At 33.2% G+C, this 15,961-nt stretch overlaps 2 protein-coding genes across 2 annotated transcripts; both read right to left on the minus strand.

Annotated features, from left to right (window-relative positions):
* Positions 1 to 24: 24 nt before the first annotated feature.
* LOC141404191 (uncharacterized) lies at positions 25 to 2,355 on the minus strand. Its single transcript, XM_073987551.1, has 2 exons — positions 366 to 2,355; positions 25 to 289 (listed from the first exon to the last, which is right to left on the minus strand). Exons 1-2 carry the CDS (start codon positions 643 to 645, stop codon positions 243 to 245), a joined length of 327 nt encoding a protein of 108 aa, XP_073843652.1. The 5' UTR covers positions 646 to 2,355; the 3' UTR covers positions 25 to 242.
* A 92-nt stretch (positions 2,356 to 2,447) lies between these two features.
* On the minus strand, positions 2,448 to 3,286 carry ND-13B (NADH dehydrogenase (ubiquinone) subunit ND-13B). Its single transcript, XM_073987550.1, is given in 5 exon segments — positions 2,448 to 2,821; positions 2,886 to 2,969; positions 2,971 to 3,021; positions 3,023 to 3,049; positions 3,251 to 3,286. Coding segments are annotated over 5 exon segments (375 nt in total). The 5' UTR covers positions 3,272 to 3,286; the 3' UTR covers positions 2,448 to 2,629.
* Positions 3,287 to 15,961: the final 12,675 nt, after the last annotated feature.

Raw genomic sequence — 15,961 nt, forward strand, 5'->3', positions numbered from 1 at the left:
ATATATGCAAATTTTACAACTGAATTATTATTATAAAAATAAAGCAATACACACGAAACATACATATATTTCATTACAATTAAAAAAAACAACAACAGAACAAATCATCTTAAAGTAGAACACAGAAGTTCACAAAGTTTATCACAACTTTCTCAAAAAAAACACTCAGCAAGTCAATACATAAATTATGAAAAATATTGAACATAGGAAGTAATACGCCGCCAAATCTTGCTGAATTATGCTTATGTAAATGTTACACGTACGCCCAGTCTCCAATCGGTGCCAGGACCTTAAGAGATCAAATTATTACTTGCGTTTTCTATAGTCATGATGAATATGTATTGATCCCGAATAACGGTTATTACCATTTTGTAATGAATTCGAACGATGTATCACCTTGGCTGAACCATCGATTTGTGTTCTACCGTCTGGACTGCGATATAAATTGGCAATCGCTTCTAAGGCCAATTCAGTTTCATCTTCTTGTTCATCGTGTTCGGCAGATATGGTCAAGTCAATTTGACGTTTTTCACGTAATACCTTTGTAATGGAGTTGTTCTGTTGGATTGGTGAGGCAGCAATGAATACCATTACAGACAATAGCAGCAATATTGGAAAAATAGTAATTTTCGGCGTAATAAACATTTTTTATGATGAGTGTTTTAATGTTTGACTGGTGCATAGAGACTAATTTTAATATTTTGAAATCAATTTAAAAAATCTCTTTGTCGAATTGGTATTGAGGCTCAAATTGTTTTTACTGATAAACGTATCTGTTATCAAGAAGCTTCGAGTATGTTTGTATATCAATAAAGGCCATGTTTCAAGCTCAATATGTAAGTAAATAATTGTGTGAGATGAAATGTTTCAAATGGACAATGATTAGCTGTTGACATATTCAGCCAAGACACCAACTATTAATCTTCATATTGGATCCACCCCTTGCTCACAGGAGGTTCATTCACATTTTTATCCCCTACACTAATATGGGGAAAGGGTATTATACGTTTTATTTGGTAAAAATTCATGTAAAACCGCGAAATATTCTTCAGAGACTCCAATGGATACCATTACAAAGCTTATAGAGTTGTCAATCAAATGAAATTAATTCGCTGATTAAAACGTTGCTAGAACAAAAAAACCGCTTTCTACCACGAGCAAATATAAAGATCAAAGGCTGGGGGACGAAAAAATGCCTTTTGGCGATGAAAGTCGATGAAGATAATATTACGAACCCGGAAGGACAGTTATGCCGTAGGTCAGACTTCTGAATTTGATTGACAGCTCTATAAGGTTGTAATGTTATGCATATAAGCTTAATAGGTTACTTAAACACGGTTCAAAAATAGGTTTTAATATCGGAATATCCGGTTCAAAAATTGAGTTAACCGGATCTATTCTCCATAAAAATTCGTTATTAACGTGTTCTTCATTACAGGAGCATTTTGGGGTAAATACTTCAGAAGCACCCAGATGTCTACATGAGCAATAACCAATTGGTATGTCTACATAATACTTGGGAAATAAGCAAAGGCGAATATACAGAAAAATCAACCAAAGTTTTTTCTGAACCGAGACTGAGTAAACATCAAAAAGGACAATGATAACGGGACAATATTGATTGGTGGCCAAAGAGAACCGTACCTAAAATCTTCTGAGCAACATTTTTGTAGAATATTTGGGATGTTGCAAAATCTCATCAATTTACTACGGTTCAAGAAATAAAGGACGAAACGGATACGAAAGAAATTGAGTTAGAAGAATGACTGAAGACATGTAATCTCAAAAAGAAGCTACAATAACGCCAACGAAAGATATGAAATTATTCTCCCAAGTATTATAGGGGAAAAATCAAAAAATTCATCACACGATATCTCAGAAACTTGACCTATGACGAAAATTTCCTTTTGGGTTCTTAATATACTCACCAAGGGCTTTTATCTCCAAAAGGAATTTTCCACCCCCCAGACTTTTAGTTCCATTTTGTGTCACAGTATTATTAGTTTTGGTTATTATTGTAAAACTAAATGGGTTAATTTTTGATTTATGTATTTACCCCCTGTTTTTGTTACTTATTTTTGTTCGTTCGTCTATATTCGTAATAATTTAGGCATATAGACTTAATTTTTCGTAGATGAGTTCCATATATAGTTATGAATTCCTCATTTAAAAATCAGCGCTCTACATTTGCGCTAAGTTGAGTAAATCAATCGACAAAATTTGACAGTTCGTGTGAGTAGAATAAAATTTTTTACAAAAACTAGGGGTAAATCTGGTCTTAAACAATTCGATCAACTGATTTTTGCAAAAACCTAGACATTTTTATCACAACTGTTTGTCACTTTTCACTAAATACTGCATGAAAAGTGTTCGTTTTCTTAATTTAAAAACAAGTACTTGTTAAACTGCCTTCATTTGTATGAAGACGTATATAACAAAAACATTACTTGCAAATAAACGGTATGTGTTTTTTTTATTATTTTTCATTTCGAATTTCCACTATGCTGTTCAAAGTTATTAATATTATTCTTGGGAGAAAATATGCAATTAACATAATCTTACAAATGTACTTTCATAATGAATTTCATTCACTACAAAAAAGAAACAGTTTTTTTTCTAAATCACTTGTTTAAAGTTTTGGTTCACTAATTTGGGCTGGTGGCCAATCCCATTGTTTGGCTGGAGCAGGTTGTACGAGCTTTTCCCATGGTTTCCAGCCTAAAATTTTGCGAGCCAAAACCAATTCATTTTCAGCCTGGACAATCAATTCTTCAACTTGACCACAACCAATAGCCTTCTCCAAAGAGGAAATATCTTTATGCTGGAAAATGTCATAAAATAGATAAATTAAAAAATACATAAAAAATAGAACAACAAATACCTACAGCTTCAACGGCTTTGGAACGTTGCTGAACAATTTGTTCGGTGTATTTACGGTAGGCAGCATCTTGTGGCATTTTAGCCACAGCCTCTTAAGATTTTGCCATACAAGGCAGACAATGTGTGATGGGGATTGGTGGCCCACGGCCAATCCAGTTAAACCAGTGCTCTGTAATGGAATACGTTGTTATTAGTTTATGATAAAGGTTATACTAAACGTTGAATTCTAGAAATGTTTTGTCGCATTGTCTCCCCTCCACTTATGACATAACAATAACAAACGTATCTGGTTTGGTTTTCAGTATGTCTGATACATCTTGATCTACAGATTACCATACATAACAAATTGTAAAATAACTCCAGCACTTACAGCTTTCAATATTTTCGACATTTTAATTGAATTTTATTTGCAAGTCAATTGCAAAGCGAGCACCAAAAAAACTTCAACTTTAGGAAAATATAAACCGATTGCAATCGGCATTGAGTTATCGATTTTTTATAATAACAAAAAATCGAACAGCTGAGAATTGTGAGTACCGAGTACCTGCATGGTACTCAGTAATTGGTATTATTGAATATGATAATAGAATAGAGTTGTATAGTACGTGTTTTCTAAACTTAATGCAAACTTTTGGTCTGCTCCATGCATGGTTTAATAAGAAAGGTTAGCCAAAGCTTTATGTCAATTTAAATTTTTTTCATTCGAGTATGCCTAAAACTTCAAAACAATATAAACAAACGGTGTATGTGTGTGTGGTGTTTGAATAATATGCCAAACAATTTTAAAAACAATCAAATTCAATTATTTTTAAAATTGTTTTTAGACCATTTGTATGGAAGAAATTGCTGAGATTTGCATTGAAACAATCAGTTTATCATATTCACAACTCGACTATGTGGAGAAAACTTAACTCTTCATTCATTTTTCGCGTTTTTTATAAAATGCTCAAGAAATGCATTGTAAACAAACCCACCTGTTGCTTTTATTTTGAAGTTTTAGGAATTCAAGAAAAACAAGGGTTCTATAGATTTTTTTCATTTAAATCTACCTCTTTACTTATACCATGGCTCCATGGCTTTAAGAAAGGTTAGCCAAAGCTTTGTGTCAATTTAAATTTTTTCTTTCGAGTGTTCCTAAAACTTCAAAACAATATACCCATTCTGTGTATGTGTGTGTTCTTTTTAGCATAAGTTGAATATACGGACTGGATTCGGATCGATGATAAAAAAATTTCGGTTTGAAGGAAAATTTTGTTCGCGTTAGCCGAGATTTGTTTCTGTCCATATATATGAAAAAATGTCGATTTAAACTAAACATATCGTCAGAACCAAGGGATTTTTTGAACTTTCGGAGCCTATATCTCGGGAAGTATGGACTTCCTGCCCATGATATATATATTGGCGTGATCAGCACTGCAAGCCCTATCGATCCGAATCCAGTCCAGATTTGCATTGAAACAATCATTTTACCATATCCACAACATGATTATGTGGAGAAACCATGACACTTCATTCATGTTTCGCGTTTTTTATAAAATGCTCAAAAAATGCATTGTAAACAGCCCCACTTGTTGCTTTTGTATTTACTAATTTTGAAGTTTTAGTCCCTGTTTATACAGGGAAAGTTGATGGGAAAGAAAATTGAGTTTATGGGCGAGGGAGTAGAGAGGAATAAGAGGGGGTACACACACCTCTGTACTGGCAAATTCTGTTTTGTTTCGTATTTCTTCGTATACAACCTGAAGTTGGCTGCAGATTTGTTTTTGCATTTTCTTTCATTTTATTTTCTCTGTCGAGAAACAAACAACACCGAAGACAATTGGAAAAAAACCATTTGGAGGAAAAACTATTTTTTAAGCAAAAACAATTCGAAATAAGTGGAAATATCAAAATTAAAATGCAATTCAAGGGTTCCTTTAATAATTAATTGTTTATCACACACGTCCATTTTTACTTTTCATTACAATTTTGCCTTGGCTTTGTTTTTGAACGGCGCAATAAGAAAATGAGTGTGAAGAAGAATAAGAAAATTACAAAATTGACACAAACATGATTTCCGTGTCTAAACAACAAGAAAATTTTAAAAGAAATTGAGAAGAAAAATTTTCTTTCCAGTTTGAATGTCTAAACACGGTCTTAGGAATTCAGGAAAACAAGGGTTCCATAGATTGTTTTCATTTAAACCTACCCAGCAAAAAATTTTGGAAGTTGTGCAATTGGAGTTATGATTTCAAAACATCTTTCGATGTACTCCAACAGAGTTATGAAAAATGCACTCCGTTCGATACATTTAATAAGCAAATGCTGTAGATATCCCTGCAGAAAAAAACAGTTGGTTGATCCCTACAAATTTCTTCAAAAGATAAACGAGTGTGTATACATTTCGAAGAGTGTGTAATAAATTAAAGAAATAAATAAAAATAAAGAAATAAAAACTTATGTTGCGAACATTTTTGCGGTAATTTATTTATTTCCATTTATGTAATAAAAGGCCTATAAGACCATATAAAATATTACACAGCTTACAAATCCAATCCTGAGCGTATACAATTTTCTATTACAAATAAAATTTAATTCATTAATAAAAAAATACTAAGTACGAATGTAATTGAACATTCAAAATTAGTTATCTTGGCCCCTCAACCATAAAACTATTTTAAAAATACATAAGTAGATGTCCTAGCAAATAATAACTTAAATACAATGTTCAAAATAGTTTGAAGGAATCAATTCTTAACGAGCTGCAAAGTATTGAATGAGTTTTTTCTTAAATACATTATTAGTATAGGAAAATATTCTGAGTTCGTTGGGCAACACATTCCAACTCCGTGCAACCCGTACTAAGAAAGATCTTGCATAAACATCCTTATAAATTCTTGGTATGACCGTGTTTAGACATTCAAACTGGAAAGAAAATTTTTCTTCTCAATTTCCTTTAAAATTTCCTTGTTGTTTAGACACGGAAATCTTGTTTGTGTCAATTTTATAATTTTTCTTATTCTTCTTCACACGCATTTTCCCATTGCGCCGTTCAAAAACAAAACCAAGGCAAAATTGTAATGAAAAGTAAAAATGGACGTGTGTGATAAACAATTAATTATTAAAGGAAACCTTGAATTGCATTTTAATTTTGATATTTCCACTTATTTCGAATTGTTTTTGCTTAAAAAAAAAAGTTTTTCGTCCAAATGGTTTTTTTCAATTGTCTGCGCTGTTGTTTGTTTCTCGACAGAGAAAATAAAATGAAAGAAAATGCAAAAACAAATCTGCAGCCAACTTCTGGTTGTATACGAAGAAAAACGAAACAAAACAGAATTTGCCAGTACAGAGGTGTGTGTACCCCCTCTTATTCCTCTCTACTCCCTTGCCCATAAACTCAATTTTCTTTCCCATCAACTTTCCCTGTATAAACAGGGACTATAATCACCTGTGGGTTTCTGGAATAATGGAAAAACGAAAACATTCTAGCTACAGACGTAGGCTGGTTACTCTTTATTACATTATAAAATACTAAAAGATTTCGGTAAGAAACGAAGTTATTAAAGGAACAACCCAAAAAACGCTTAAAGCTTGGTTTACATTTACGAAATCCACTCGATTTCAACTGTCAAATCCATAGGTTAAACGTCAAATGAAATCCAGATGAGATTTCATTTGACGTTTGAGCTATGGAATTGACAGTTGAAATCGAGTGGATTTCGTAAAAGTAAACTTAGCATAACATGTTCCGAAATGTGGAATCTCATTGGGATGTTATATACGAAACGAACAACTGCATTAATAATTTTCCATAACCTAGAAAAGTGGATACCGATACAACCAGATACAATTTCAAAACCATATAGAATATTAGGCATCAACAAGGCATGAGCTAATTTTTTTTAGTATGAAGCGGCATATACAAGTTTGATGCATAGATTTTCCTTAACGAAGCCCAAATTTTTCCAGATAAGATATCAATATGATGTACAAATGAGAGTTCATTGTCAAGAACAACACCCAAGACTTTATGGTGCGTAACAAACTCAATATTACTATCAAGTAATGCAATGTTTAAATAAGGGGAAATATTTTTGACCATGCCAAACATCATTGCTTTAGTCTTTGTCGAGTTCACTGTAAGACAATTTATTGAAGCCCAACATAAAAATTGACGAAGACATGTATTAATGGTACTTTCAAGAAATGATAAATTGTCATTGCAACCAGTAAATATTAAAAATATATCGTCAGCAAACTGGAACGTAGTGCAACATTCAGATTCGGTGTAATCCACTAAATCATTTACGTAGAGAATAAATAAAAGTGGCCCTAATACTGACCCTTGCGGAATACCACTGTAAAGACGAATAATATCGGACTGATAGCCATTTGCAACAACATACTGAAACCTATCATTCAGATATGAAAGTATCAATCTGCATGCAGCCAATGAAAAATTAAATTTATCCCTTAGTTTTGTAACCATAAGGGCAAAATTGACAGAATTAAACGCTTTTGAAATGTCAAGAGATACTAAAACATTTATTTTATTTTCATTCAGATTATGGCGGATAAAACCTGTTGCTTTCAGATGTAAATGAGTGGTGTTGTGGCCTTGCCTAAAGGCATATTGGGTATGAGATAACAAACTAGATGTATGCTCTAAAATTTGGTTTTTTAAGATCACTTCCACAATCTTGGAGATGACAGGGAGTATAGATATTGGACGTAGATCATCTGGTCCATGAACATTCTTGGACTTCGGAATAGGCACAACCCGAGCCGTTTTCCATAATTGTGGATATGTAGAACTAGTCAAAATAAAGTTAAGGGCTGTTTACACCATCTATCAATGTCATATGAGCTGCCATTTCTTTCACCCATTCGACATTCTCTATGTTTGTCAAAATTGACCTCATCCATACAATTTTCAATTTGTGCGTTCATACCTGCAAGTGTTATTTTCGTATGACATAACCTAAAAATATAAAAACAGCTGTTTTTGTCATTATTACATTTATTGTTGAGTTGCAATTTTGCACAAATTTTAATTTTGGTTGAAGGAAACTGAATTGGTAGAATTGGTGTTTGGAGTTATAGAGGCATTCATGTTTTTGACACCAAACAATCATTTCAAAGACTGCTTCTTTCGACCAATCGATCTGAAAATAACATTATAAACGCCATTTATTTAGTTTACTGAATATTTAAATATACATACCTTTCCATTTTCTTTTTTAAAAGATTTTGTTTTTCATTTTTTGCTTGAGAATGTCAGAAAACAGCTGATAAATTTATGTTTACATACGAGAATGCCGTATCAAATAGAGCGCTCCCTAAATGAAAAATTTACATATGAGTTGCCAAATCATATTGATAGATGAAAATTTTCATAGTGGTTACACTATGTGTACAACATTCGCAGGTAGAAAATTTGGCATCTCATACGACATTGATAGTTGGTGTAAACAACCCTTTAACGAGCTGTAGAATAAGGTCCGAAATATACGGATACACCAATTTAATGAAGTGTATGGGTATTTCATCAACACCAACCGATCTGGATTTTATCTTGTTCAAAGCCTCAGAAATCTCAGCATCCATAACACACCGAAAAGAAAAATAATTGTTTTCAGTGAATTGAGTAAAATCAATATCAATATCGGAAGGGGAATTACTATATGCAAAGAAATTATTAATGTCATTGACATCAATATTAAATTCTGAATTATCCTGACCTGTACACCCCGAATCTTTTAGTATTTTCCACATTCCGGCTGAATTGGTGTTAGCAAATATGCGGGAGTAGTATTTTCTTTTAGCTCTGCGCGTTACCGTCCTAGCCTTATTCCTGTACTTGCAGTACGTAGCCCAATTTTCTTGACATCAGCTTGACTGGAAGGCTAAAAAAGCCAAATCTCTAACCGACCTGGCAAATACAACATCCCTAGCCTCAATCCAACGATTTGATGTACTATAAATTTTCTTACTAGTAACTGGCGCACAAGAAAAAAGGTCGACTAAGAGATTAGAAAATAAGGAACACTTTGTGTTTACATCAACCGCACCAGAAAAATTATTGAAATCAAAGTCTCTTAGGAAAGAAAATAAACGCTCCCAATCAATACGATTATAATCAAGATACTCAATAAATTCAGACGTGCAGCGTACATCAAAATTTAGAGATTCACAATTCAAAATTAGTAATTCACGAGACTGAAATTTTTAATGGAGTGGAGTTGGAGTCCATTTCGAAAGCTGAGCTAGTGATGGAAAGGCAACATAAAAAACTTTAGGATGATGAAAGAAAATCAGATGCACTTGGATTAAATCGAGAACGGAGGAAGTAAGCTCAAATATGATTGAATTTAATGGAAACTTTTTTAGTTTGTGTTTATATAATAAAGTTCTTTGTGTTCTTGTTTTACACAAATAATAAATGCAGTTTATTTATTTTGGGATATTTTGCAATGGCTTGCATTTTAATTGCATCTTTAGACTGATTAAAAATGCAATCCGAAGAACGCATATAAATTCAATCCAAAGCACTGCATCTTAAGCAGTGATTTGGATCAAAAATGGAGTGCATCCCAGCTGTGTGCCGTGGAAGCAAAATGGAGTGCATCCTAGCTGCGCGCTCTCTTGTAAAATTCATAAGTGAATTCATAGGAAAAGATGTACTCCAACGGCAAATGTACCGTACACTTGTAGTGATTCAACTGCATCCGCGGATGCAAACTTTTTGCTGGGTACCTCTTTACTTATACCATGGTCTGCTCCAGAACTGCATGAATCTACTAATTTTTACTATTTTCCCGATAACATAAAGGAAAAAATGTTATCGTATTAAAAAATAGTAGCTTCTTGCAGGTTATGGAACAAAGCATTTATCTTTCTCTATGAATGGAATAATGTTTGGTTTACATTCGGCGTCTTTTCGTGATTTCGAAGGCGTTTCGTGATTTCGCGCGAAATCAAGCAAAAATTATCATGATTTCGCATACAAAAATGAAATCATCTCATTTCGTGATTTCAGCGAAATCAACATCGAAATCACAGTACACATGATATACAACCCTGCTTTTGCCTGAAAAAGTACCAAAAGTTGCAACACTTTTCACGTATCACAATAAACAAGGTAGATGGTCAGTTGCTGCAACAAAAAATTGTATTATCAAAATTTGTAAGCAATGTGAAAAAATATGAAATTACTTTGTTAAAATGCTGTTTTTGTTCCCGTACTTTTTAGTGGTTATGTTAGAAAAAAGAGCGAATTTTCATAAATTGCTTCCCCATACAAATTTCTTAAAAAAGACGGGAACGGAAAAATTACGGAAATTGCAAAAACTCCAGCAGAAATGTCAAAATCAACGTATCAGCTATCGTAGTTAGATGCCAACGAACATGATGCTAGTTTCTAATACCCTAGACAGACAGGCCAAAATTGTATGGCAGAAAATAGGAGAAGAGTGTGTTATTCGGCGCTGCTATTGTTTAAAGAGAAGTGCAAGTCTTGCTAGATTTCGGAGTACGGGAAATCATTTTTAGCACTGAACGGGCAAACTACTTCAAGTAATAATATTTTGCAGGTTCTGAGCACAAATGTTATCTATCAAAATTTATTATTATGACGTCTCAACGATAAAATATTTTTTTATTTGATAGTACTATACACAATTAATACGATATATAGCTAATTTTACGGTAATTTTCGAAATAAAGTTGTAAAGTTCTATATTGTCGTATATTTTTGATGACTAATTAAATATACAACAACTCGTTTTGAAAATTCATGTTCGATCAGCTGCGCATATGCATCTACCTTGATAATTGTGATATGTTTGAAATCAACAAAAAAATAAGTATAAACACCGGGGTGTATTTCAGGATTTCGTAAAATCCAGTGAATTTTGGAGCGCAAGTGTAAACTTGGCATAAAAATACATATGTATCTAATAGCACGGTTACACTACAGCTTTTTACCGGGTTAACCCACTTCATGAGGATTTATTTGATTAATCTGCTCAAATCTGACCAGATCTGCCATACAAAAATGAAATCCTCTCATGGCTGGGTTTATTTTAAATCCGGCAAAAATACAGTGTTGTATTCGGTATTTGTGCAAAAAGATCCAACTATACTCAAAAAGTACCAAAAGTTGCAACTGTTTTTGCAACAGAGTTTGTCGTTTTTTACACGTTTACAATTGGTCGCATGAGATTTTATGGAGTTAATAAATCTAAAGTTATTTAGAAATCATAAAATTATTATTTTTTTTTTTTCATTAGACACGATTGATACATCATACAAAAATGTATCCCTGTGTGTACAATATACCAATATGAGCAACGAGGGGACGATATCTCATACGAGAAATTGTAAAAGTGTAACACACGTCTTTATTAGTTATTTTGTATGTATACGTAAACAAACATCAGCTGACAGTTTATATCCTTGAAATGCTAATGGGTACTTTACACGATATGTTTTTTACATATGAGTTGTCACTTTGCATATACATTTTGTATGGCAGAAGTGACAACTCATATGTAAAAAACATACCGTGTAAAGTACCCCTAAGTCGAAGGTCACACTAGAGTGGTTTCATTGAAACTTTTAGGGATGCTTAAATCGATTTCCCCAATACAGCAACTTCATGATTTTGTTCTAGTATGGGCATCGACCTAGGAACCCTGGATTTCATGAAATTGTTTCAATGAAACCATCTAGTGTGACCAAGGACTAAGTGTAACCAGCAAAGATTAACCCACTGGATCTATTAAACCCAGTGGGTTAACCTTCAATAGTGTAATGCCAAGTTTACACTTGCGCTCCAAAATCCACTGGATTTCACCAAATCCTGTAATACACCACGGTGTTTACACTTATTTTTTGTTGATTTCAAACATATCACAATGATCAAGGTAGACGCATATGCGCAGCTGATCGAACATGAATTTTCAAATCAAGTTTTTGCAAATTGAATTAATCATCAAAAATATACGACAATATAGAATTTTACAACTTTCTTTGGAAAATTATAGTAAAATTATCTATATATCGTATTATTTGTGTATAGTACTAACAAATGAAAAAATAAAAAAAATTATTTTATCGTTGAGACATCGTTATAATAAATTTTGATAGATAAAAGTTGTGCTCAGATCCTGCACAATATTAGCACTTGCAGTAGTTTTCTCGTTTAGTGCTAAAAATGCGTTCCCGTAATTCGAAATATAGTAATACTTGCACTTCTCTTCAAACAAAAATAGCGCCGAATAACACCCTCTTCTCCTGTTTTCTGCCATGCACTTTTGGCCTAGTAGAAACTAGCAGCAAGTATGTTCATTGGTATCTAATATGATAGCTGATACGTTGATTTTGACATTTATGCTGGAGTTTTTGCAATTTCTGTCATTTTTTCGTTTCCGTACTTTTTGAGAAATTTGTATGGGGAAGCAATTTTTGACAATTCGCCCTTTTTTCTAACATTACCATTAAAAAGTACGGGAGCACAATGAAAAATAGCATTGTAACAAAATAATTTAATATTTTTTCACATTGTTTATAAATTTTGATACTAAAATTGTTTGTTGCAGCAATTGACCATCTACCTTATTTATTGTGATACGTGAAAAGTGTTGCAACTTTTGGTACTTTTTTATGCAAATACAGGGTTGTATATCATGTGTACTGTGATTTCGATGTTGATTTCGCTGAAATCACGAAATGAGATGATTTCATTTTTGTATGCGAAATCATGATAAATTTTGTTTGATTCCGCGCGAAATCACGAAACGACGCCAAGTGTAAACTAAGCATAACCGGGGTATTACACTTTTACAATTTCTCGTATGAGATATCGTCCCCTCTTTGCCCATATTGGTATATTTTACACACAGGGATACATTTTTGTATCATGGTATCAATCGTACTTTTTGTTAAAAAGTGTCTAATAAAAAAAAATAAATAATTTTATGATTTCCAAATAACTTTAGATTTATTAACTCCATAAAATCTCATGTGACCAATCGTAAACGTGTAAAACACGACAAACTCTGTTGCAAAAACAGTTGCAACTTTTGGAACTTTTTGGTCTGTTCCTTTACTTTTAAAAATGGTAACAGTGGCAAAAAATGGTAAAAGTGGTGAACTGCTCTCATATAAATTGTATGCTTTTAAAAGTAAAGGAACACTTTGCGGGTAAAAAGTGGTAAAAACTGGTAACCTCAGGCAAGTAAAGGAACACGACTACTGTATTTTTGGTGGATTTGTGCCGGATTTAAAATAAACCCAGCCATGAGAGGTTTTAATTTTTGTATGGCAAATCTGGTCAGATTTGAGCAGATTAAGCAAATAAATCCTCTTGAAGTGGGTTAACCCGGCAAAAAGCTGTAGTGTAACCGTGCTATAACACATATTATAAAAAAGTTCCATTACATTTAATCGTGACTGAGTTTACTTCCTCTGCTCTGCATTTTACGACACCGCAATTGAGTTTCTTCATCATCCAAGGGTTTTTCATATTGTCCTCCCACTCCAGTTCAGATTTCGAAATTAACTACAACTCCACTCCAAAAATAGTTTCCGCCTTTGTCAAAGTCCACACCACTTTTAGTTTTTGCGTTCACACTAGCATACAATTTCATATGACCACAAAATATAAATCACGCAAATAACACAATTTATATTGTTAAAAACATTAATCGCACTCACATCTTCGTTTTCTCAAGATCTATTTAACAGGTCACGTAAGTAGCACAACAACAACTCATTTTTGGCGGAAAATTCTTCAATATGTCAAAATGTTTGTTTACGTTTTCATACAATTTATTCACAATAACAAAAAAATTGACAGATTGAAACCAATCAGCTGGACGTTTTACGTCACCTTATTATTTCATCATGCGTTTTCTTTACCTATTTCCTTCATTTTTGGTAAAATTGTTTTCTCCTAAGGGGTAGTTTACACTATATGTAAATGTCATATGAGATGAAATTTTCCATCATTATATACTCGCTAAGTCCCGGTCCCCACTGGCGTGAATTTCATAAAAAAATTTCATGAAATTAGGTGTTCTTAGATCGAATTCCCCACTACAGCAATTTTATGATTTTACTCTACTATGGACGTCGATCTAGAGACGCATAATTTCATATCAAAATTTCAGTGAAATTACTGTAGTGTGGCCCGGGACTATGGGGTAGTTTACACTATATGTAAATGTCATATGACATGAAATTTTCAATCGTTATATATTCGCTAATATGTCCAATATTGGCGATTTTCGTTACGCCATTTACTCTGTGAGTCCACTCCAGCTAAAATATAATAAAATTACGTCTCCATATTGCCTACATTGGTAGATATACTTTACTTTTGAAAATGGTTAAACCGGCAAAAGTAGTAAAAGTTGTAAACTGCTCCCATATGAATTGTATGGTGTCTGAAGTAAAGGAACGCTTTTCGAGTAAAAAGTGGTAAAACTTGAAGATTCTTGAACGTAAAGGAACGTAAAAACATTAATCGCACTCACATCTTCGTTTTCTTTACCTTTTTTTCCTTCATTTTTGGTAAAATTGTTTTCTCCTAAGGGGTAGTTTACACTATATGTAAATGTCATATGAGATGAAATTTTCCATCATTATATACTCGCTAAGTCCCGGTCCCCACTGGCGTGAATTTCATAAAAATATTTCATGAAATTAGGTGTTCTTAGATCGAATTCCCCACTACAGCAATTTTATGATTTTACTCTACTATGGACGTCGATCTAGAGACGCATAATTTCATATCAAAATTTCATTGGTCCGTGTTTAGACACACAAATTTTTCGGGAAAGTAAATTCAGTTTTTAGGCAATAAGGGGTAGGAAAGAGTATTGAGGAGCTATTTCCTCTCCGCTCTCTCCCAAAAAACTTAATTTACTTTCCCGAGAAATTTCTGTGTCTAAACACAGACTTGAAATTACTGTAGTGTGGCCCGGGACTATGGGGTAGTTTACACTATATGTAAATGTCATATGACATGAAATTTTCAATCGTTATATATTCGCTAATATGTCCAATATTGGCGATTTTCGTTACGCCATTTACTCTGTGAGTCCACTCCAGCTAAAATATAATAAAATTACGTCTCCATATTGCCTACATTGGTAGATATACTTTACTTTTGAAAATTGTTAAACCGGCAAAAGTAGTAAAAGTTGTAAACTGCTCCCATATGAATTGTATGGTGTCTGAAGTAAAGGAACGCTTTTCGAGTAAAAAGTGGTAAAACTTGAAGATTCTTGAACGTAAAGGAACAGAGCTATAGATATATGGTCTTTTCCAGTACTGCATTAATCTACTAATTTTTACTATTTTTTCCGATAACATAAAGGAAAAAATGTTATCGTAGTAAAAAATGGTAGCTTCTTGCAGGTTCTGGAACACAGCAATATACTGCACACTATAGCTCCGTTCCAGTACTTTTTTAATGGAAAAGTGTGCAAAAGAGAGAAACGTCAAAAATAAGTTCAACGCACACATTTTTCCAAAATGTACGGGAACGGAAAAATGGCAGAAACGTCAAAAAACTGGAACAAACGTCAAAGTCGACGTGTCAGCCAATCGGAAGGCGGCAAACATGTTGCACATTTTTGCTCGCCCAAATTTGTCGTGTAAAAAGTTTCTAAAGAGAGAGCCATTCAGCGCCATTTTTGTTCAAAGAGAAGTGAACATTTTGCAACTTTTTTGGTGTACGGGAACGCATTTCGGGGAAAAATGTTCAAAATGTGTTAAATGTGTAAAAACTTTTTAGTTCTGGAACGAAGCTTATGTGTACAGTATTCACAGGTAGCGAATTTGGCATCTCATATGACATTCATAGATAGTGTAAACACCCCTTAAGTGTACACACTTGGTCTGTTCCTTTACTTTTGAAAATGGTAAAACTGGCAAAAGTAGCAAAAGTTGTAATCTACTTCCATATGACCGTGTTTAGACATTCAAACTGGAAAGAAAATTTTTCTTCTCAATTTCCTTTAAAATTTCCTTGTTGTTTAGACACGGAAATCATGTTTGTGTCAATTTTATAATTTTTCTTATTCTTCTTCAC

This window comes from Musca autumnalis, unplaced genomic scaffold (assembly GCF_047663935.1).
Source record: "Musca autumnalis isolate F117 unplaced genomic scaffold, ASM4766393v1 scaffold_4, whole genome shotgun sequence".
NCBI classification, from domain to species: Eukaryota; Metazoa; Arthropoda; class Insecta; order Diptera; family Muscidae; genus Musca; species Musca autumnalis.

Coding starts and splice junctions, on each gene's coding strand:
- LOC141404191 (XM_073987551.1), bottom strand. CDS start 645: ATGTTTATTACGCCGAAAATTACTATTTTTCCAATATTGCTGCTATTG. Junction 290..365: donor TTCGAATTCATTACAAAATG/GTAATAACCGTT, acceptor TGATCTCTTAAG/GTCCTGGCACCGATTGGAGA.